The sequence below is a fragment of the Dermatophagoides farinae genome, chromosome 3, assembly GCF_024713945.1.
Source record: "Dermatophagoides farinae isolate YC_2012a chromosome 3, ASM2471394v1, whole genome shotgun sequence".
NCBI classification, from domain to species: domain Eukaryota; kingdom Metazoa; phylum Arthropoda; class Arachnida; order Sarcoptiformes; family Pyroglyphidae; genus Dermatophagoides; species Dermatophagoides farinae.
In genome coordinates this window covers 6,407,543-6,431,570 of record NC_134679.1, presented here as the reverse complement: position 1 = coordinate 6,431,570, position 24,028 = coordinate 6,407,543, and the positions used below count along the sequence as shown (strand labels likewise).

At 30.7% G+C, this 24,028-nt stretch overlaps 7 protein-coding genes across 7 annotated transcripts; 6 read left to right on the top strand and 1 right to left on the bottom strand.

The window, feature by feature from the left end:
• The first annotated feature begins 30 nt into the window (after positions 1-30).
• Positions 31-3,892, top strand: LOC142597403 (DNA topoisomerase 2-alpha-like). Its single transcript, XM_075729421.1, has 4 exons — positions 31-433; positions 2,029-2,438; positions 2,504-2,661; positions 2,746-3,892. The coding sequence occupies exons 2-4, from the start codon at positions 2,415-2,417 to the stop codon at positions 3,701-3,703; spliced, it is 1,140 nt and encodes a 379-aa protein (XP_075585536.1). The 5' UTR covers positions 31-433; positions 2,029-2,414; the 3' UTR covers positions 3,704-3,892.
• Positions 3,893-6,234: 2,342 nt separating this feature from the next.
• Positions 6,235-8,802, top strand: LOC142597402 (cubilin-like). The gene is made up of 3 exons (XM_075729420.1): positions 6,235-8,404; positions 8,470-8,581; positions 8,646-8,802. Exons 1-3 carry the CDS (start codon positions 6,356-6,358, stop codon positions 8,723-8,725), a joined length of 2,241 nt encoding a protein of 746 aa, XP_075585535.1. The 5' UTR covers positions 6,235-6,355; the 3' UTR covers positions 8,726-8,802.
• Positions 8,803-10,072: 1,270 nt separating this feature from the next.
• Positions 10,073-13,934, top strand: LOC124495124 (DNA topoisomerase 2-alpha). Its single transcript, XM_047058457.2, has 4 exons — positions 10,073-10,475; positions 12,071-12,480; positions 12,546-12,703; positions 12,788-13,934. The coding sequence occupies exons 2-4, from the start codon at positions 12,457-12,459 to the stop codon at positions 13,743-13,745; spliced, it is 1,140 nt and encodes a 379-aa protein (XP_046914413.1). The 5' UTR covers positions 10,073-10,475; positions 12,071-12,456; the 3' UTR covers positions 13,746-13,934.
• A 4,970-nt stretch (positions 13,935-18,904) lies between these two features.
• LOC124494562 (uncharacterized) lies at positions 18,905-19,855 on the top strand. Its single transcript, XM_047057749.2, has 2 exons — positions 18,905-19,305; positions 19,382-19,855. Exons 1-2 carry the CDS (start codon positions 19,033-19,035, stop codon positions 19,574-19,576), a joined length of 468 nt encoding a protein of 155 aa, XP_046913705.2. The 5' UTR covers positions 18,905-19,032; the 3' UTR covers positions 19,577-19,855.
• Fis1 (Mitochondrial fission 1 protein) lies at positions 19,678-20,626 on the top strand. Its single transcript, XM_047058690.2, has 2 exons — positions 19,678-20,124; positions 20,206-20,626. The coding sequence occupies exons 1-2, from the start codon at positions 19,678-19,680 to the stop codon at positions 20,389-20,391; spliced, it is 633 nt and encodes a 210-aa protein (XP_046914646.2). The 3' UTR covers positions 20,392-20,626.
• Positions 20,627-21,086: 460 nt separating this feature from the next.
• Positions 21,087-22,065, top strand: LOC124494926 (uncharacterized). The gene is made up of 2 exons (XM_047058213.2): positions 21,087-21,563; positions 21,628-22,065. Exons 1-2 carry the CDS (start codon positions 21,327-21,329, stop codon positions 22,063-22,065), a joined length of 675 nt encoding a protein of 224 aa, XP_046914169.2. The 5' UTR covers positions 21,087-21,326.
• A 33-nt stretch (positions 22,066-22,098) lies between these two features.
• Positions 22,099-23,952, bottom strand: LOC124494919 (putative E3 ubiquitin-protein ligase HERC2). The gene is made up of 2 exons (XM_047058203.2): positions 23,190-23,952; positions 22,099-23,122 (listed from the first exon to the last, which is right to left on the bottom strand). Exons 1-2 carry the CDS (start codon positions 23,872-23,874, stop codon positions 22,269-22,271), a joined length of 1,539 nt encoding a protein of 512 aa, XP_046914159.2. The 5' UTR covers positions 23,875-23,952; the 3' UTR covers positions 22,099-22,268.
• Between the last annotated feature and the right edge of the window lie 76 nt (positions 23,953-24,028).

Genomic DNA, 24,028 nt, shown 5'->3' with positions numbered 1-24,028 from the left:
ACAAATAGTGTGTGTGTGTGTGTGTGTGTGTGCAACAAGTGTGTGTGGTATATTCACAATGTAAAATAAGGCAATGAAATGGATCAATAACATTCAGATTATTCTATGTGTGTCTCGGAATTCAATGACAATATGGCTTTTTTCCTAGATGATGATAATGACAATGCGGCAATTTTTTTTGTGTGTATATCAAGTACGGAAACGGAATTTTTTGCTTTGTTTTGTCAACATTAACAACAACAACAAAAATAACTGGAGCAACAAAATACTGAAAAGATACTCGAAAGAATCGAGTCATTGAGACCAAAAAAAAAAAATTCCCACACACTACATGCATTGAGACAAATTTTTAATTTTCTTTTCTTAGATTTCGTGATTCAAGAAAATCTGAAAAACAACCAAATAAAAAAAACTACAACAAAACTATTATATGGTATGAGACATGTCTCTCTGCATGTGTTTTGATTCAATATTTTGGAACCAACAAAAAAAACCAAACGACCAGTGAAAACGACAACAGCAGCAGAGATTTTTTCATCGTTCATTTTTTTCACTTTTTTCTTCTGTTTGTTTTTTTATAAGATTAAGAAAAAACGAAAGCAATAAAAAAAATTCTTCTTTTTCCTTGGATTAATTACCCCTTTTTTTTCTCTTATCTCGAAAACAGTGATTAGTGTGTGTGCGTGTGTGTTGGTTTTAATAACCTTTCACGAGAAAAAACAAACAAACGAACGAGCAAAAAACACAAAGATGACTTTTTTTCTTTTGTTTGTTGTTTACGACAATGAAGAAAAAATATTCGAAAAAATTGAAACAACAAAAAAAAATTTTTCATTATCACACACACTTGTTGGACACACACACTATTTTTTGTATTTTCAATCAATATATTTTTCTTATCACTAAAATTTTTTTCGTTATTTTTCAATCGAGTTCTTTCTTATTAATTGGTTGACCAACAAAGTTTTTCTTCTTAACCGTTGCACGAACGTTACTATATTTCTATTTTTCTTATGTAAAAATAAAAATTGCAAACAATCATTTTATTCAAAAAATATACGATCATCGATCGATAATTGCATTTATTGAAATGACAAAATCTGATACAATTAGTAAAGACAATTTTCATTTATATATATAAAAATCTACGATGTCCATAACATCGTAATGATTATCACATCGATAATACGTTAGCAGTCATGATTGGGAATTGAACACTATTGAAATATTTGTGGATAAAATAAAGCTTTATTGATCAAGTATACGCAGATCATAAAGCCATTTTGTTGATTATTATCACGCTAAATAAACGGCATGATTTGCAGAATTTTGTTCTTGAATACTCGGTTTATACATTTTTTGTCCAATGTTTGGTTGTTGTGGATAGGTCCAAATGTGATATTAAGAGCGTTAATAATGTTTTGGATACTGTTGCAAACAGATAGATTATGCTTTATTCTCATTATTATTATTCAAATACACAATAAGCAAAGGATATGGATAAGTTCATCAATGAAATTGGTTTCCATGTTTTTCCTACAAATTGCCTGCCTTATTTTTGTCTATCAAAGATTCACTAATTTTTTCTTAATTTCTACAAACGAACCACACATTCCCTTGATAATTCATTTTTTTCTCATATAAATAAATGATACATTTGATTTTTATTTTTCTTCGAAAACTTTGACTTTGACTTTTATTTTGCTGTGTGTGGACAGGAAATTTGAAGAAGAAAAAACTCGATTGAAAAATAACGAAAAAAATTTTAGTGATAAGAAAAATATATTGAGTGTGTGTGCAACAAGTGTGTGTGATAATGAAAAAATTTTTTTTTTTGTTGTTTCAATTTTTTCGAATATTTTTTTTCATTGTCGTAAACAACAAACAAAAAAAAAGTCATCTTTGTGTTTTTTGCTCGTTCGTTCGTTTGTTTGTTTTTTCTCGTGAAAGGTTATTAAAACCAATACACACACGAATTAATGTCATCAAGATAAGGAAAAAAGAGGGGTAATTAATCCAAAGAAAAAGAAGAATTTTGTTTTTTAATTAACCGCCAAAACTCTCCAATTCTATTGGTTAATGCTCTGTACACCACTTTTATTTTCTGGAAACTTTTCTACTATTTCAAGCAAGGACAAGCTGGGCCTGATACATGAGTAGCGAAACAAGCTGAACACATGGCCCACGTGAAAGACAGATTGAGCTGGTTATCAACGTGAGGCGTGGTTTCAACCGATTGGCAGTTTGACTGTCCAAGAAATCATATAAATTTCCAAGACAACGACACAATCATCACCATTATTGTCGTTTTTTTGATTGTTGTTCGTCATCGTCATTATTGTTTTCAACATTTTATACTTTTTTTTTGTTTACATTTAATTTTTGTCACATAACATACATATATTGGTTCTACTATGGATAAGCAAAAAGTGACAAAGGTTTGTTTTGTTTGTATAACTTGAATAATTTTTCTATATTCAAATTTTTTTTTTACATTTGATAGCAAATGTGGGTCTGGGATGGTGATCAAGAAAAAATGGTATACCGTGAAATTACATATGCTCCATTATTGTATAAAATATTTGATGAAATACTTGTCAATGCTGCCGATAATAAACAGAGAGATGAATCAATGGATTGTATACGAATAGATATTGATGTGTAAGTGTCATATGATTATGTCTTGTATATTGATTGATTTAAATTGATTTTGTTTGTTTTTTTTCTATATATATACTACGGTAGCGATCGCAACGAAATAACCATTTATAATAATGGTAAAGGAATTCCTGTGTTTGAACATGAAACGGAAGAATGCTATGTACCAACATTGATATTCGATACTGTATTGACACCATCAAATTGTTATGATGACGAAGAGAAAAAACTGGTCGGTGGTCGTAATGGTTTTAAAGCCAAACACTGTAACACTTTCAGTACGAAATTCAAAGTACAAACTTCAAGCAAAGAATATCAAAAATTATTTTCACAAATTTGGAAAAAAAATATGACGAAGATAAAGGATCCTAAAATCGGTGCGAATGCAGCTGAAGATTTTACCCGTATATCATTTAAACCTGATTTATCGCAATTTAAAATGAATCGTCTTGATAAAGATATTGTGGCATTATTCTCACGACGAGCATACGATATTGCCGGTACAACGCGTGATGTAAATGTATATCTTAATGGAAAAAAATTACCCATCAGCGGTTTCAAAGATTATGTCAAACTTTTTGTCAAAGATCGTCAAGATGAAATTGGTAATGATATCAAAGTTGTCCATCAAAAAGTCAATGATCGATGGGAAATTGCTGCCACCGTTAGCAATAATGGATTCCAACAAATCAGTTTTGTTAATGGCATTGCAACCACTCGTGGCGGTAAACATGTTGATCATTTAACCGATCAAATTGTCAATAAAGTGGCCGAAGTTATTAAAACGGAAAATCAAGTTGGCATCAATGTGGAACCATCACAAATACGTAATCATCTTTGGGTGTTTGTCAATTGTTGGATTGAAAATCCTAAATTTGATTCGCCAAAAAATGAAACAATGACATTAAAGGTGGAACGTTTCGGTTCTACCTGTTCACCAAGTACCAATTTCGTACACAAAATTTATAAAGTTGGTATCGCTGAAGCTGTGTTATCAAAAGAATTATCGAAAACTGGTAGCATTCAACAAACTGGTCGATTATGATAATTCATCATCAGATGAAGAATATTAAACCAATAATTATCATCGATCTCAATCATCATATTCTCTTATGTACGCAGATTTGTTTACAACTTATATTTGATTAATGAAAGACACACTCACACACTTTTTGTATATTAATCAATGTATATTTTTTTATCAACATAATCATTAAAATTTTTTTCATTATTTTTCGATCGAGTTCTTTCTTATTAATTAGTTGACCAACAAAGTTTTTCTTCTTAACCGTTGCACGAACGTTATTATATTTCTATTTTTCTTATGTAAAAATAAAAATTGCAAACAATCATTTTATTCAAAAAATATACGATCATCGATCGATAATTGCATTTATTGAAATGACAAAATCTGATACAATTAGTAAAGACAATTTTCATTTATATATATAAAAATCTACGATGTCCATAACATCGTAATGATTATCACATCGATAATACGTTCGCAGTCATGATTGGGAATTGAACACTATTGAAATATTTGTGGATAAAATAAAGCTTTATTGATCAAGTATACACAGATCATAGATCCCAGACACTCGATGGATAATGATAATTTAGGATGGGTTTATATACTGGATTACAATCAATTTGAAACATTAATTAAGTTATTATATAACATTCATTAAATCAAAGTCGAACATTCCATTTAAAATATTCAAACATCACAACTTTGATCATTAACATTCCAAAACAATCATGTTTTGGATTTTAAACTTCTAGAACTTCTAATTTATAATCATCGTTCAATTTATACAGATAATGTTTTTATTTTCAACACTATTCATATCAGCGATAATTCTAATTGAATTTGGAAACAACAAGAATTAGAAAAGATTCATCATCATACATTTCAAAAATGTAACACAATGTTATCAACATTTAGCGGTTATTTCATCCATAATTTGACCATGATCACTAAGTTTCGATTGTTTTGGTCCATCACTACTTTACTAATTAATGATGGTAATAAATCAGCATTTGATGATGTTCTTGATTTACTAATCTTGTATGTTATCTAAAAGAAAGAAAGGAATACGTTGAGCATTGAGATAAACTTTTCATACGACACAATTTCATTCATGCAACCAAAATAAAGACAGAAACAAAACAAATTTTGGACAAATTGCCATATTTATTTTACTTTTTTATAATTAAAAATGTAATTAACAATGAAAAATAACAAAAAAATGTCAATATATATGTGTGTGTGTGTAGATGAATTATTAATTTGAATGATATATTCTATTGTGTTTATCAAGGGAACCTTTTGAAACGAAAGTGCTATTACAATAATTGCACTCGAATCTATTCCCATGATGATATTTTTTTCATGGTTTTTTTTATGTTTGTATAAACCTGATTTTGATGTGAATTTTCTTCCACAACTGGCACATTTCAATTTTTTTTTTTGGTGTTTAAAATATTCGTGATGAATATATTTACACATTTTTTTAAATTTTTCATGACATTTTCGCCACTGACATGTCAGAATTTTCCCATCTTTCTTGGGTTGCATTAATCGTCTAGATGGTAGTGATTCAGATTCAGATGGTGATGATGGTGATGATAATGTTGATAATGTTGATAATGTTGATAATGGTTCTTGTTCTCGTCGTGGTCGTGGTGGTGATAATGGTTCTTGTCCTCGTCGTGGTCGTGGTGGTTTGTGGTTCTTGTCCTCGGGCACTTAATCTTTCGACCTAGATGGTAGGTATTTTGGTGTTCTTTATACTTCCACATCTCAGGGAATTTTTTTCCGCACCGTGGCCATGGACAAAGAATTTTACCATCATCATCAAAATTCGGTAATAAGGATCGTCCAGATGGGGATGATGATGATGGTTGTGATCTTGGTGGTTGTTGTAAATTCAGAGGTCTTGATTAAAGAAATCACAAACTCAAAGAAATAAAACAACACTATGTGTTCATTACAACGTATAACCATCCAATAAATTTTATTTTTCAAAAGTATAATATTAAATACAATAAAGCGATATATTATTCGAATTATCGAATAATCAAGTTCTAATATCGAATAATGAAGTTCTAAAATACGTTTCATTATCACACTAAATTGATTGTGGGTTGAAATAGCCAAAATGAAAATAGCCAACTAAAATATATTGAAAATAATAAAAATATTTGGCTATTTTCTGCCTTGGCTATTTTCAGTTTGGCTATTTCATATCGCAACCAATTGGGGTTAGTATTTTGAGTGAATTGATTAGTTTTTAAAATTCAAAAAAATACTTGTTATGCATAGCTTTATTCAGCTACGGAAACGGATACTTACTAAATATTGAAAAAAATAAATGTCAAAAAAAATAATGTTGAAAATAATGACAATGACCAAACTGCAAAAAAAGACAATAATGATGATGATTGTGACGTTGTCTTGGAAATTTATACGATTTCACAGCCAAACTGGTGTTGGTTAGCGTTGGTTGGTGGTTTCCGTGTACAGTATCGACAAAAATGTGGTGGTCAATTTGAAGACGAATCTGGCATAATTTATTCGCCCAATTATTTTACCCAAGGATCATATAGTAATGATTTGACTTGTGTTTATCGAATACGAAGAAATCCTGATGAATATGTTCAGATTGAATTTGAAGAATTTGATCTTGAACATCATATGAATTGTCTGTTCGATTCAGTCAACATTTATCTTGGTGATAATAGAAATTCTTCTACTAAATATTATGGTCCATATTGTGGTTCGCTTGCTCCACCACGTCTCGTATCGAATGAAATGCTTACCGTTGTTTTTCATACTGATCTTTTAGTGACAAAACGTGGTTTCAAGGCTCGTTACAATGTCACAAAATGTGGTGGAAACATAACTTATTCTGAAGGTGAAATTGTCAGTCCATCGGGTTTCCGACATGAATGTGTATGGAACATTATCATACCGGATGAACGAATGTCAATTTCATTACAGATAATTGAATTGAACATGCGTAATGAACATTGTCGATATGATTGTTGTAATAATTTGAAAATTATGGAAGATCCAAATGAAATTCACCACCAACAAACATTGGCATTCTTATGTACGAATCTCACCGAAGAGGTTACATTCAAATCAACTGGTAATCAAATGATTATACGGTTGATGCATGATATTTGGCCAGATGTTTCTATGCCACAGTTTCGTCTACGATATTGGTCATCACCTGGTCCTAAATCAAATTGTGGTGGTCATTTTGATGAAAAACAAATCGAAGGCGTTATTGTTACGCCAGATTTAAATGATGATTCTTTCTATGAAAAACAATTAGATTGTATATGGACAATTCATGGCCAAGATGAAAATCAAATAATAACTCTGGAATTTGAAAGATTTGATGTGGCTACTACTAATGATAATGGAACCGATCCTAATCGTTGTATTCATGGTGGTGATTATCTTGAAGTTTTTGACGGTATTAATTTACATGCACAACAATTGGCAATATTATGTGGTCGTACTATGATACCGGAAAAATTAACTAGTTCAACCAATTCAATGGTACTGCAATTCAAAACTAATCTAGATGATCAATTGGGTCATGGTTTTCGTGCACATTTTCAATTAGAAAATCGTACCTGTGGCGGTACAATTTTGTCGACGGATACGCCCACATCATTATCATCACCACAATATCCAAATCGTTATGAGCGACCATTACATTGTAGCTGGGAAATATATTCACATTTCAGTTTTCGAACACCACTTATTCTGAAATTTCAAGATCTTGATCTTGATTGTTCACGTGGTGATTATGTTCAAATTCTACAATTTCGACAATCCGCATATGAATCATTCTTATATAGTCCAATAACATTATGTTCATCGCCAACACAAATAAAATTTATGACTGCTACAAATAATCGAATTCGTTTGATAATGAAAACATTCACTGATTCTGTGGTAACTGAATATGATAATATTGCCACTGTCGTGAATCGTACGGCCACTGTGAAATTGATTCCAAATCAACCAAAACAAACGTTTCGTGGATTTAATCTAACACATCATTTTTCAATTTGTAATGAATCATTGGATGGTCCGGATAATGGTTTTATTACCAATCGTAATTATCCATATATGACACAGATACATTCAAATATTTTCTGCTATATTAACATCACTGTGCCTGAAGATAGACAAATATCGTTGTTTTTCGAACAATTTCAATTTTACATTTGTTCACATTCAAATTTAACAATCTATGATGGTAATAGTGGTGGTGGTGGTGGTAGCGATAAAAAATTACAACTATTTGGTACCTATTGTGATCAAGAAACAATTCCGAATCCATTATTCACTACAACGAATCGATTGTCAATAATTGTGCAGGCACGATTTCAAAATCGAATCCCCAGGTTACCATTTAATCCACATGATAATCGTAATAAAATTCTTTATTCAATTTCATATACATCACAACCAAAATCTAAACCACCTGGTTGTGGTGGAAATTTCACCAGTCTTCGTGGTTCATTCACATCACCGGATCATCCATTACCATTTTTAAAGGATCAATCATGTGTATGGATGATACACACGAATGGTTATCATACAATAACATTAACGTTTGATGAATTTATGTTAGCTGAACCATGTGATAAAAATTATGTCACCATATTTGATGGTCTTGAAGATTTGGATGAAAAACGTTTGGCTACATTTTGTTCAATGGTAAGAAATCATTGTCATAATATTTAACCCTTTTTTATTCTAATTTTTCGTTTTTTTCTTCTCAGGACAAACCTGCACCCATACAAGGTTTATCGAATGCAATGTTGATTAAATTCCATTCATCTGAAGAAAATTATCTACCTGGATTTCGTGCTTCATATCGTGCCAATACACAAGGTTAGTAATTGATGATTAATTGGTAATCGCGATTTTTTCTCATTTTCATTTCATTTATTTACAGAACCTACTATTAAAGGAAGATTAATAACAAAAAATACATTCCGATTCTATAGAGATTTTCGTGTATTTACCGATATTTAAATCTTAATGAAAATTTTCTGAATCATCATAAAATCTATTTGAATAAAAAATCACGTCCGTGCAACGGTTGAAAAGAACTTTTGTTTTCCATGTTGGTCAATGGTTTGTTGTGTTGAAAGATTTTCAGACCAACTCGTTGTTCCAATAGGAAGTTTTCGATGGTGTCTGTTCCAACTTAACACAAAGATTGTTATTTCATGGTTTTCTTCGCCAATCGACACCGATGTTTTAGCCCTCCCGAGGCATTGAACTACTGTTCCGTCAGCCATATATGCAGTTCCGGCTTTCTTCTGCCACTTGATTTTCAATCCTTCCGCTTTGCTTTTCGACATTCCAGTGAAATTTGCACCAGTATCGTATAAAGAAAACGTTTTAATTTTATTGATAAACAAAGAGAATTCTATTAAATGCCTGGGAGGGTTAGTTTAGTTTAAAGCCACTAAATCGTCATTATCATCGAATTGGTCCTTGTCGTTTGTACCATCATCTGCCATCTCCGATATGTTGATTGTTGCTTTGTCACATAGGCAAGTGGCATGTTGTCCATTGCACTTGATACAACTAATGTTTGATCGACGATCGTTGGTCTTGTGTGGTTGGGTCGTAAACATTTGAGTCCTAAACCACAACGTTTAGCCAACTGCTTTCGTGTTTTTGCTGAACCACACTGTTGCTGTGATTCGACCTTGAACATAACGCACATTTCTTGTTTCTGTTGTCCTGTTGTCCTGCTTTGTGGATACGATGAGCGTTGTTGTTGTTGGTTTACTCGTTTGGCCTCAAGAGTTTGAAGTTTGAAGTTAAGCCATTTCGTTGATTATTATCACGCATGATTTGCAGAATTTTGTTCTTGAATACTCGGTTTATACATTCTTTGTCCAATGTTTGGTTGTTGTGGATAGGTCCAAATGTGATATTTAGAGCGCTGATAATGTTTTGGATACTGTTGCAAATAGATAGATTATGCTTTATTCTCATTATTATTATTCAAATACACAATAAGGAAAGGATATGGATAAGTTCATCAATGAAATTGGTTTCCATGTTTTTCCTACAAATTGCCTGTCTTATTTTTGTCTATCAAAGATTCAGTAATTTTTTCTAATTTTAATTTCTACAAACGAACCACCAGTTCAAAACACACATTCTCTTGATAATTCATTTTTTTCTCAAATAAATAAATGATACATTTTATTTTTATTTTTCTTCAAAAACTTTGACTTTGACTTTTATTTGACAGGAAATTTGAAGAAGAAAAAACTGGATTGAAAAATAACGAAGAAAATTTTAATGATAAGAAAAATATTGATTGAAAATACAAATAGTGTGTGTGTGTGTGTGTGTGTGTGCAACAAGTGTGTGTGGTATATTCACAATGTAAAATAAGGCAATGAAATGGATCAATAACATTCAGATTATTCTATGTGTGTCTCGGAATTCAATGACAATATGGCTTTTTTCCTAGATGATGATAATGACAATGCGGCAATTTTTTTTGTGTGTATATCAAGTACGGAAACGGAATTTTTTGCTTTGTTTTGTCAACATTAACAACAACAACAAAAATAACTGGAGCAACAAAATACTGAAAAGATACTCGAAAGAATCGAGTCATTGAGACCAAAAAAAAAAAATTCCCACACACTACATGCATTGAGACAAATTTTTAATTTTCTTTTCTTAGATTTCGTGATTCAAGAAAATCTGAAAAACAACCAAATAAAAAAAACTACAACAAAACTATTATATGGTATGAGACATGTCTCTCTGCATGTGTTTTGATTCAATATTTTGGAACCAACAAAAAAAACCAAACGACCAGTGAAAACGACAACAGCAGCAGAGATTTTTTCATCGTTCATTTTTTTCACTTTTTTCTTCTGTTTGTTTTTTTATAAGATTAAGAAAAAACGAAAGCAATAAAAAAAATTCTTCTTTTTCCTTGGATTAATTACCCCTTTTTTTTCTCTTATCTCGAAAACAGTGATTAGTGTGTGTGCGTGTGTGTTGGTTTTAATAACCTTTCACGAGAAAAAACAAACAAACGAACGAGCAAAAAACACAAAGATGACTTTTTTTCTTTTGTTTGTTGTTTACGACAATGAAGAAAAAATATTCGAAAAAATTGAAACAACAAAAAAAAATTTTTCATTATCACACACACTTGTTGGACACACACACTATTTTTTGTATTTTCAATCAATATATTTTTCTTATCACTAAAATTTTTTTCGTTATTTTTCAATCGAGTTCTATCTTATTAATTGGTTGACCAACAAAGTTTTTCTTCTTAACCGTTGCACGAACGTTACTATATTTCTATTTTTCTTATGTAAAAATAAAAATTGCAAACAATCATTTTATTCAAAAAATATACGATCATCGATCGATAATTGCATTTATTGAAATGACAAAATCTGATACAATTAGTAAAGACAATTTTCATTTATATATGTAAAAATCTACGATGTCCATAACATCGTAATGATTATCACATCGATAATACGTTAGCAGTCATGATTGGGAATTGAACACTATTGAAATATTTGTGGATAAAATAAAGCTTTATTGATCAAGTATACGCAGATCATAAAGCCATTTTGTTGATTATTATCACGCTAAATAAACGGCATGATTTGCAGAATTTTGTTCTTGAATACTCGGTTTATACATTTTTTGTCCAATGTTTGGTTGTTGTGGATAGGTCCAAATGTGATATTAAGAGCGTTAATAATGTTTTGGATACTGTTGCAAACAGATAGATTATGCTTTATTCTCATTATTATTATTCAAATACACAATAAGCAAAGGATATGGATAAGTTCATCAATGAAATTGGTTTCCATGTTTTTCCTACAAATTGCCTGCCTTATTTTTGTCTATCAAAGATTCACTAATTTTTTCTTAATTTCTACAAACGAACCACACATTCCCTTGATAATTCATTTTTTTCTCATATAAATAAATGATACATTTGATTTTTATTTTTCTTCGAAAACTTTGACTTTGACTTTTATTTTGCTGTGTGTGGACAGGAAATTTGAAGAAGAAAAAACTCGATTGAAAAATAACGAAAAAAATTTTAGTGATAAGAAAAATATATTGAGTGTGTGTGCAACAAGTGTGTGTGATAATGAAAAAATTTTTTTTTTTGTTGTTTCAATTTTTTCGAATATTTTTTTTCATTGTCGTAAACAACAAACAAAAAAAAAGTCATCTTTGTGTTTTTTGCTCGTTCGTTCGTTTGTTTGTTTTTTCTCGTGAAAGGTTATTAAAACCAATACACACACGAATTAATGTCATCAAGATAAGGAAAAAAGAGGGGTAATTAATCCAAAGAAAAAGAAGAATTTTGTTTTTTAATTAACCGCCAAAACTCTCCAATTCTATTGGTTAATGCTCTGTACACCACTTTTATTTTCTGGAAACTTTTCTACTATTTCAAGCAAGGACAAGCTGGGCCTGATACATGAGTAGCGAAACAAGCTGAACACATGGCCCACGTGAAAGACAGATTGAGCTGGTTATCAACGTGAGGCGTGGTTTCAACCGATTGGCAGTTTGACTGTCCAAGAAATCATATAAATTTCCAAGACAACGACACAATCATCACCATTATTGTCGTTTTTTTGATTGTTGTTCGTCATCGTCATTATTGTTTTCAACATTTTATACTTTTTTTTTGTTTACATTTAATTTTTGTCACATAACATACATATATTGGTTCTACTATGGATAAGCAAAAAGTGACAAAGGTTTGTTTTGTTTGTATAACTTGAATAATTTTTCTATATTCAAATTTTTTTTTTACATTTGATAGCAAATGTGGGTCTGGGATGGTGATCAAGAAAAAATGGTATACCGTGAAATTACATATGCTCCATTATTGTATAAAATATTTGATGAAATACTTGTCAATGCTGCCGATAATAAACAGAGAGATGAATCAATGGATTGTATACGAATAGATATTGATGTGTAAGTGTCATATGATTATGTCTTGTATATTGATTGATTTAAATTGATTTTGTTTGTTTTTTTTCTATATATATACTACGGTAGCGATCGCAACGAAATAACCATTTATAATAATGGTAAAGGAATTCCTGTGTTTGAACATGAAACGGAAGAATGCTATGTACCAACATTGATATTCGATACTGTATTGACACCATCAAATTGTTATGATGACGAAGAGAAAAAACTGGTCGGTGGTCGTAATGGTTTTAAAGCCAAACACTGTAACACTTTCAGTACGAAATTCAAAGTACAAACTTCAAGCAAAGAATATCAAAAATTATTTTCACAAATTTGGAAAAAAAATATGACGAAGATAAAGGATCCTAAAATCGGTGCGAATGCAGCTGAAGATTTTACCCGTATATCATTTAAACCTGATTTATCGCAATTTAAAATGAATCGTCTTGATAAAGATATTGTGGCATTATTCTCACGACGAGCATACGATATTGCCGGTACAACGCGTGATGTAAATGTATATCTTAATGGAAAAAAATTACCCATCAGCGGTTTCAAAGATTATGTCAAACTTTTTGTCAAAGATCGTCAAGATGAAATTGGTAATGATATCAAAGTTGTCCATCAAAAAGTCAATGATCGATGGGAAATTGCTGCCACCGTTAGCAATAATGGATTCCAACAAATCAGTTTTGTTAATGGCATTGCAACCACTCGTGGCGGTAAACATGTTGATCATTTAACCGATCAAATTGTCAATAAAGTGGCCGAAGTTATTAAAACGGAAAATCAAGTTGGCATCAATGTGGAACCATCACAAATACGTAATCATCTTTGGGTGTTTGTCAATTGTTGGATTGAAAATCCTAAATTTGATTCGCCAAAAAATGAAACAATGACATTAAAGGTGGAACGTTTCGGTTCTACCTGTTCACCAAGTACCAATTTCGTACACAAAATTTATAAAGTTGGTATCGCTGAAGCTGTGTTATCAAAAGAATTATCGAAAACTGGTAGCATTCAACAAACTGGTCGATTATGATAATTCATCATCAGATGAAGAATATTAAACCAATAATTATCATCGATCTCAATCATCATATTCTCTTATGTACGCAGATTTGTTTACAACTTATATTTGATTAATGAAAGACACACTCACACACTTTTTGTATATTAATCAATGTATATTTTTTTATCAACATAATCATTAAAATTTTTTTCATTATTTTTCGATCGAGTTCTTTCTTATTAATTAGTTGACCAACAAAGTTTTTCTTCTTAACCGTTGCACGAACGTTATTATATTTCTATTTTTCTTATGTAAAAATAAAAATTGCAAACAATCATTTTATTCAAAAAATATACGATCATCGATCGATAATTGCATTTATTGAAATGACAAAATCTGATACAATTAGTAAAGACAATTTTCATTTATATATATAAAAATCTACGATGTCCATAACATCGTAATGATTATCACATCGATAATACGTTCGCAGTCATGATTGGGAATTGAACACTATTGAAATATTTGTGGATAAAATAAAGCTTTATTGATCAAGTATACACAGATCATAGATCCCAGACACTCGATGGATAATGATAATTTAGGATGGGTTTATATACTGGATTACAATCAATTTGAAACATTAATTAAGTTATTATATAACATTCATTAAATCAAAGTCGAACATTTCATTTAAAATATTCAAACATCACAATTTTGATCATTAACATTCCAAAACAATCATGTTTTGGATTTTAAATGTTACATATATATATTTAAATAGTACTAGAAATTTCTAGAACTTCTAACTTATAATCATAGTTCAATTTATACAGATGATGTTTTTATTTTCAACACTATTCATATCAGCGATAATTCTAATTGAATTTGGAAACAACAAGAATTAGAAAAGATTCATCATCATACATTTCAAAAATGTAACACAATGTTATCAACATTTAGCGGTTATTTCATCCATAATTTGACCATGATCACTAAGTTTCGATTGTTTTGGTCCATCACTACTTTACTAATTAATGATGGTAATAAATCAGCATTTGATGATGTTCTTGATTTACTAATCTTGTATGTTATCTAAAAGAAAGAAAGGAATACGTTGAGCATTGAGATAAACTTTTCATACGACACAATTTCATTCATGCAACCAAAATAAAGACAGAAACAAAACAAATTTTGGACAAATTGCCATATTTATTTTACTTTTTATAATTAAAAATGTAATTAACAATGAAAAATAACAAAAAAATGTCAATATATATGTGTGTGTGTGTAGATGAATTATTAATTTGAATGATATATTCTATTGTGTTTATCAAGGGAACCTTTTGAAACGAAAGTGCTATTACAATAATTGCACTCGAATCTATTCCCATGATGATATGTTTTTTGGTGTTCTTCGTATTTGTATTTTTTTGCGAATTGTCTATTGCACTTTTCCCATGGACATTTCCATTTGCCACTATTGTTATCCCGAGACGGCAATAACATTCGCAGTTGTGATGTTGATGGTTGTGGTTGTGTTGGTGATAGTTGTGGTGGTGATGGTTGTGGTTGTGCTCGTGGTGGTTATGGTGTTGGTGAAGATTGTGGTGATGGTGATGCTGATGGTAAAGATGGTGTCTGCGTCGCTACAGACTTTGCCGAACTTGAACTTGATAATGATGATGAATCTTCATCAATGTTTTCAGTGACAATGCTTGCATTATCATCATCGACATCGGCTGCTTCCGCAACGTTTTGGCCATCCTCGATTTCAACTTCTGCCGCAACGTGACGGTCATCGTCAATATCAACTCCTGCCGCAACGTGACGGTCATCGTCAATATCAACTCCTGCCGCAACGTGACGGTCATCGTCAATATCGGCTGCTTCCGCCACGTGACGATCATCGTCAACATTGGGTACCACAACTTGAATTTTCATTCGTTGTTGTTGTTGTTGTCGTCGTCGTCGATGTTGTCGTTGTTGTTGTAGAAATTGTTGATGGTGTGGTTGTTCCAATTGTTGTTGATGGTGTTGTATCATTTGTTGTTGATGTTGTATCATTTGTTGTTGATGTTGTATCATTTGTTGTTGATGTTGTATTGTTTGTTGTAGTTGTTGTATTGTTTGTTGAGTGCGAGCCATTGTTAAAATTTGAATAAAAAAATAAATGTAAAAATAAAAAAAAATGGCACAAAAAAAATGATGAAAAAAATGAAAAAATAAAAAAAATGGCACAAAAAAAATGATGAAAATAATGAAAAAATAAAAAAATAGCACAAAATAATTGTTTAAAATAGTGACGAACAATCAAAAATGATCGTGAATAATGGTGATGATTGTGTGTTTTCTCCGAATATTTATACGATTTCTTGGACCGTCCAACTGCCAATCGGTTAAGACCACGCCTCACGTTGATAACCAGCTCAATCTACCTTTCACGTGGACCATGTGTTCAGCTTGTTTTGCTACTCATGTATCAGGCCTAGCTTGTCCTTGCTTGAAATAGTAGAAAAGTTTCCAGAAGATAAAAGTGGTGTACAGAGCATTAACCAATAGAATTGGAGAGTTTTGGCGGTTAATTGGCTGGCGAATTTGAAGATTCATCTTCATTAATGTCTTCAATGACAATGCAAGCATTGTCATCGTCGACATCGGCTCTTACAGCAACGTGAATCTTTGTACTGAAAGGAAATCGAACTAAAATCGAAGCGTTGTTCGTATTTCTCAATAAATTGAGAACCGGAGATTCAAATAGAGTGTGTTACAACAACAATTTGTAATCTTTATTACTGAAATTTATAAATTAAGAATGAGAAATATTAAAATAAATATATACAATTTCATACCGATTACAAAAAAAAAACAGAGCACAAATCATTTCACGACAAGAACTCACACACACACACGTGTTATTAGTTCACCGAACATACAATTTTTTACTTTGTTACATCGTTCATAAACAACGTACCGTAGCAAGAGTGATTGCTGCAAACATTCAGAAATCAGAATCGCAAGTTTCAGTATATATTCAATCGGTATTGAAATCATTTGAAGATGTTTTACCAGCTCGATTTGGATGTGGCTCTTTGTCAAGAGCAATCGTACTGCACACCAGCTGCAAGAAAATTGTTTGATTGTGAAAATCGCTTGATGATAATAAGTGATGGCCGAATTATCAAAAATGATCATCAAAGAAGCTCGTATATTGAAAGGAATTCTTGATGGTTTTTTCTTGAATACTCGGTTTATACATTGTTTGTTGATATCACGACAAACTGCTTGATGATAAAGAGCACACAATTTAAACGTTCAACCATGTCCAATGTTTGGTTGTTGTCGATAGGTCCAAATGTGATATTCCGAGCGTTGATAATGTTTTGGATACTGTTGCAAATAGATAGATTATGCTTTATTCTCATTATTATTATTCAAATACACAATAAGCAAAGGATATGGATAAGTTCATCAATGAAATTGGTTTCCATGTTTTTCCTACAGATTGCCTGCCTTATTTTTGTCTATCAAAGATTCAGTAATTTTTTCCAGTCCAAAACACACTCCCTTGATAATTCATTTTTTTCTCATATAAATAAATGATACATTTGATTTTTATTTTTCTTCAAAAACTTTGACTTTGACTTTTATTTTGCTGTGTGTGGACAGGAAATTTGAAGAAGAAAAAACTCGATTGAAAAATAACGAAAAAAATTTTAGTGATAAGAAAAATATATTGAGTGTGTGTGCAACAAGTGTGTGTGATAATGAAAAATTTTTTTTTGTTGTTTCAATTTTTTCGAATATTTTTTCTTCATTGTCGTAAACAACAAACAAAAGAAAAAGATTCATCTTTGTGTTTTTTGCTCGTTCGTTCGTTTGTTTGTTTTTTCTCGTGAAAGGTTATTAAAACCAACACACACACGAATTAATGTCATCAAGATAAGGAAAAAAGAGGGGTAATTAATCCAAAGAAAAAGAAGAATTTTGTTTTTTAATTAACCGCCAAAACTCTCCAATTCTATTGGTTAATGCTCTGTACACCACTTTTATTTTCTGGAAACTTTTCTACTATTTCAAGCAAGGACAAGCCGGGCCTGATACATGAGTAGCGAAACAAGCTGAACACATGGCCCACGTGAAAGACAGATTGAGCTGGTTATCAACGTGAGGCGTGGTCTTAACCGATTGGCAGTTGGACGGTCCAAGAAATCGTATAAATATTCGGAGAAAACACACGATCATCACCATTATTCACGATCATTTTTGATTGTTCGTCATTATTTTAATTTTTTTCAACATTTTTTTTGTTTACATTGATTTTTTTTTCCTTTTTTTCATTCCAATTCGAACAATGGATCCAAGACAGGATCAACAACAATTGATACATCAACATCTGCAAATGATACAACAACATCTGCAAATGATACAACAACATCTGCAAATAATACAAAAACAACAACAATTGATGGATCAACAACAACAACTAATAGTACAACAACAACAACAAACACCACCACGTTCAGAACCATCAACATCATCGGAATCAGAATCAGAATCATCACCACCTGGACCAAACTTACTACCCGAAAGAGATGGGGAAATTTTAAAATGTCAGTGGCCAAGGTGTCATAAATCGTTCGATAAGATGTCTCATTATATCTATCATGAATATATCAAGCATCTGTCGTGAATTATGATTGATTGATGAATCAATAATTGCCGAAAACTTTTCCATCCACTCATAAATCAATAAAAAAAAATGATCCTATATTTGTAATTTTCATAATGCTAATTCTGTTTTTTAATTTTTCGAAATAAAATTTACATTGAATTGAATGAATGAGATATAATCATCATTATAACCACCCCATAAGAGTAATGAAAGAATTTGAATCAAAATAATTCTGATTTTCAGTCAAGTAAATATAAAAAGCTCATGTCATGTCGTGTCCTTTGTGTGTGTGTGTGTGTGTGTGTGTGTGTGACATTAGTAGTAGTGGTGGGATTGTGTAGTGTGAGTGGTGTGTTTAGCTATTTTTGTTTTTAGCTAATTTTTGGTAATATATACAGTGATACCCTTGGTTCGTTATCTGAGATTATTACTCAGCTGTATTTATATTTGTTCTGACTTAGAAAGCGAAAAATCACTGTATATATTATCACCTCTCAATTTTGTTTATCGAATTTATTTACAGCTGGGCTTTACTGTTTTTGACAAAAAATTAATGGGTGTTTATTTCGATTTTTTTTTTATTATCGATCATTGTTAAACATTATTATTTATTATTATTCAACATCAACAACAACAATCAAAATGATTTATAATGATGAAACATTATTAAACAATAAAGTATCCGAATCGGAGGTGCAAAAAATTGTTGAAAAATATGGTAAAGCATTCAAAGAATCACGATTGAATCCATCACAAGAATTGGAATATGGACAAGTATTGTTGCAATCACCATTTGAACAGGATCTTTTTATAGCAATCACAATTTTCGAAGAACTTATTCGTAATCGACGAAATGAATTGAATATGGTTCTAGAATATTATGTTGGCTTGATCATTGGTTTCATGAAAGTGAAAGTATGATTTAAAAAATGAAAAAAAAATGAGAGAGAAACATTCTCATCTAATTTTTTTTTTTTTTGAATTTAATTAGAAATTTGAAGATGCCATCATGAAGTTGGATTTGTGCCGGCAACTAATCCATTTGAATATTGAACAAGAGAATCGTTTGAAAATGTTAGAAAATCGTATTCAAAATCGAAATCGTTCATTTTTTTGGGCAGCAGCATCATTTGTTGCTGGTGTTGGTGCTATTGCTTTAATGGTTATTTCTGGAAAGAAATCATAACGAGTTTCGATCTACATGTATTATTACAAAACAATGCAAATTTTTTTTTGATTGAAAATTTTAAAATTTTAAAAAAATTCTTTTATTTACGTCCTTTGTGAATGAGTTTGTTTTTGTTTTCGTTTTTGACAATCATCGCAGCAGCAGCTGAGTATAATGATATTTTGATTTTTTTTTTTTTTTTTTTGATTTCTGATGCAATTTATTCATTTTCAACATTCTTTATTTCAAAAAAAAGTGAATTAAAATTTTTTCAAAAAAAAAAAACAAAAACAAAAACAATGGAAGAACGAGTTGAAGCAATGTTGGATAGTAATGTTACAAATTCTGAATTGAAACTTCATACTGAAAAATTTAATCAAGCAATGCGTGATGGTAAATGCGATGTGGATACAAAATTTCAATATGCCGTTACATTATCTCGTTCACGAATATCGGCCGATCATCATCGTGCTATAACATTACTAGAAGATTTATGTGTATCTGGTGATCCAGAAGCATTTCGAGATTATCTATTCTATTTGATCATTGTCAATATTAAACTTCATGTTTGTATTTCATTATTTTTTTTTTTAATCAACATCAACATATTACTAATATTTTTTAAAAAAAATCTCTGATCAACCTAGGATTATGTACGTGCATTGGAATGTGCAAAAAAATTTCTGGAAATTGAACCATCCAATCGTCAGGTACAGGATCTAAAAACTTATGCCGAAAAGAAACGTTTCAATACCGGTATGAAAGGATTGGCTATTGTTGGCGGTGTTGCATTAGCTGCTGGTGCATTGGTCATGGCATTCAAAAATAAATGATCAATTAATGAATCTTTCTTTCTACATTCTCAGCTCATCAATCGATTATTATAATCTTATTTCAAATTTAAATCAGAATTCTTTTACATAAGAAGATTCAGAAGATCAAAATATTCAACTTTATATTAAATTACTTATTGAATGTAAAAGTTTATTTTCAAATAAATTATTCCATTCCTTTCTTATTTTGTTTGTAACAAAAAAAAATAAAAATACAAAAATTGTCAAAAAAAAAGTTGAAATTGAAATAGTTTTGTTTGTTGTTAACAGGTGGCAGCACTATTATCAAATCAAATTCTAACCAATTAAATGATTGAAAATTTTTTTTTCGAATGTAAAGAATTTATAAATTCAATGATGATGAATTGGCGATCATTGAAAAAAAACATGGTCCTCATAATGAATTTTTTTTTTGTATTAAATGAAAATGATGATGATTCTGCGTGCGATTACAAACGAAAATTTTGTTTGCTGTTTGATCATTTCATTTGTTTTTTTTCGAATCAAAATGAAAAACAAAACAAAACAAAAAAATTATCATAAAAAAATTATCGAAGCAGATATCATCATCATCATCATCATGTGTGTGTGTGTGTTTTTTCTGTTGAAAATTCTTGACATAAATTTTCATTTCGTTTCTTCCGTTTCGTTTCGTTGTCTTGGAAACATTTTTTTTTTTTTGTTCCCCATTCGTTTGCGATCGATAATTTTTTTTTTATGAAGGACTTTGTTTGGCAACAAAAAAAAAAGTTTTTTCATTAAAATTTATATTCATTCTATTGTCATTACGTGTAAATATATTTTATTTCATTTTCATTCTGGATTTGTCAATTTTTTTCTGGTTTTTTTCTTCCTTTCATTGCTCCGATCATCGATAGCTTGTTTGATCACTGAATTTCATAAATGAAAATTGTTGTGATGACATAGCATCGAAAATGTCATCATCATCATCATCATCAGAATCGCCTATAATCGATTCAACGATTATTGAATCAGCCACTAATTCTACAAGTTTAAATTGGGCCAGTGAATGGTTTGGTTATATTGCATTATGTATGTTTTCCATGGTGTTAGTCGTACCAACATTGGGTATTTTTGGCCTTATGATTTGGGAATACTTTTCCGATGAAGCTGAACGTAAAGCGGAAAGAAAAAAAGAGATTGATGAAGCGGTTAGTATTGATGAATTTTTGATTGATTTCATCATCACATTACCAGTAATTATTTTTTTTCCAGATGGAACAACACTTTGGTGGCGGTACAATTGACGATAAAAAGTTACGAAAACGAAAAAAACGTTTGGAACGATTACAAAAACAGCAGCAACAGCAACAACAACAACAAGAACAAAAAGAAGATACCAACAACAACAACAACAATAATCGTACAGCCAATCATACATCATCATCAGCTGATCAGTTTGATGATATTCGTATTGATGATATAAATGATGATGATACGCCGATGAATACAAATGACTATGATAATTTCGATGCTGATCTATTTGATGATGATTCCGATACGGATACTGATTCTGAAACAGAGAATTTAAATGACGTCGATAGTGTTCTGAAACAAGCTGAATGTCTATTACATCGTCGTAAACGTCCAATTAGAACAACAGATAACAATGATACAGATGCAGCAAATAAATTTGATGAAATTCTTACCTGAAAAAAAAAATTTTGAAAATTAAATTTAGTCACATTTATTAGAAAAAAGAAATTGTATTTATTGATCCAATATGATGAATATATTTAAATTAAACAAAAATTTTGTTCAAGCATTATCGTCAAAAAAAAATGGCAAAGAAATGTTAGCGAAAAAAATACATAAATTATACAATTAAAAATAATTTATATTAAATGGTTAAATTATTATGAATGTGGCTGATGATGATAATGTGAAATTTTGCCATAAAGATGATCAATAATTTGGCCAATAAATTCTTGATCCGAATATTTACATGATAAATGATACATTTCGGAAATCATTTTATCATCGAATTGATTGAATGAAATTTTTTTCGTATAAATATAACGTAGATATGTAAACATTGATATATAAGCAGTTTGATCATCAATCATGATGGTCATTATTTGGCTACCACCATTATTAGTGTTATTGGACATTGTTGATAATTTCCAATAAAAATAATTTGAATATTTCATCAACACTGTTTGATGTACATAGATTGGTTTCGATTGATAATGTTTGAAACGAAAAATCAGATCCGATTCACGTGGATCATTGAATTCAAAAATTGAATGTGAATGATTAACTGTTTTGTTTGTTGTTTGAAAATCGATCGAAAGTAATTTTGGTGGTAATCGTGTTAATTGTGGTGTGAATGCCGATGAATAAAGACATGTTGTATCGGCTAATGAGCCAATTTTTGTTGAAAATAAATTATTACGGCTATTACCAGATGGTGATTGGCGATTATCATTATCATCCCAAACAAAACATTCACCACCACATGAATCACTAGTACGAATAATAGCAACATTAGGATCTTCAGGAATATCGATACAAAAATCAATAAAATCAATCGAACGAAATGGATTACGTATAGATCGGACACGTTCATTTTGTATGGCCACTATACTTGCATGTCCTTCCTGTGTGAGTACCATTATTTTATTAGCACCAATTGGAATTATTTTGAAAATTTTCGAATAATCACTACGTTTATATGTTAAACGAACAGTGGATGATGATCCAGATAAACCTGATTTTGAGAATTAAATTGAATATAATTAATATTATTGTTATTATGGGCGACAATAAAAACTTACCAAAATGTTTTAAATCTCCCCAAACATAGAATGCACCTTTATCATTATCATCGAAACAATTATTATAAGCAATAGTTAGAAATTTTGTCGTAATCAAATCAATCATTGATGATGGTGAACGTATCAAGCGTTCAGGTGTAAAATTATGTGGACAACCAGGAAATTTGCCCCAAATACGGATTGATCCGTCCATAATTAATGCAACAGTATGTTTTGGGCCACAACATACTTTTTGTACATCATGTAAAATCAATGTCGGTTCCGATGCGCCCATACGATACCAGCCAATACCTAATTGGCCAGAATGATTAGCACCCCAGCCATAAAGATCACCGAATTCCGATAATGCCATCATATGTTTATCGCCTTTAGATAATGCAATTATATTGATAAAACGTAGCTTTGTCAATTCACGTGGTTCATTCACGAATGGACATGATGATGAATGATGATTATTGCAACAATAAAAACGTAATAATCCCAAATATTTTTGTCTCAAATCATCAAATGGAACACCCAACATACCGTAAGGATTTCTACCATATCCATATACTTTTCCATTACGACAAAATAATAATAATGATTCACCATTATTGAAAATATAGAAACGATCAGTAATGTGTAGAAAATCAATTGGAATCCGGCGTAGTATTGGCCATAATGTCAAGTCATTCGTTTGGTCCATATTGATTTTTTTCAAAAATCGAAAATTATGATGACAGAAACAAAATTTGTTAAATGAAAAAAATTTGCTTCTCGATTTTTAATTATTTTTTTTAAAATCAAGCATCATGATCAGATTATGTGAAAAAAAATGAGTCAATTATGATTGGTGATAA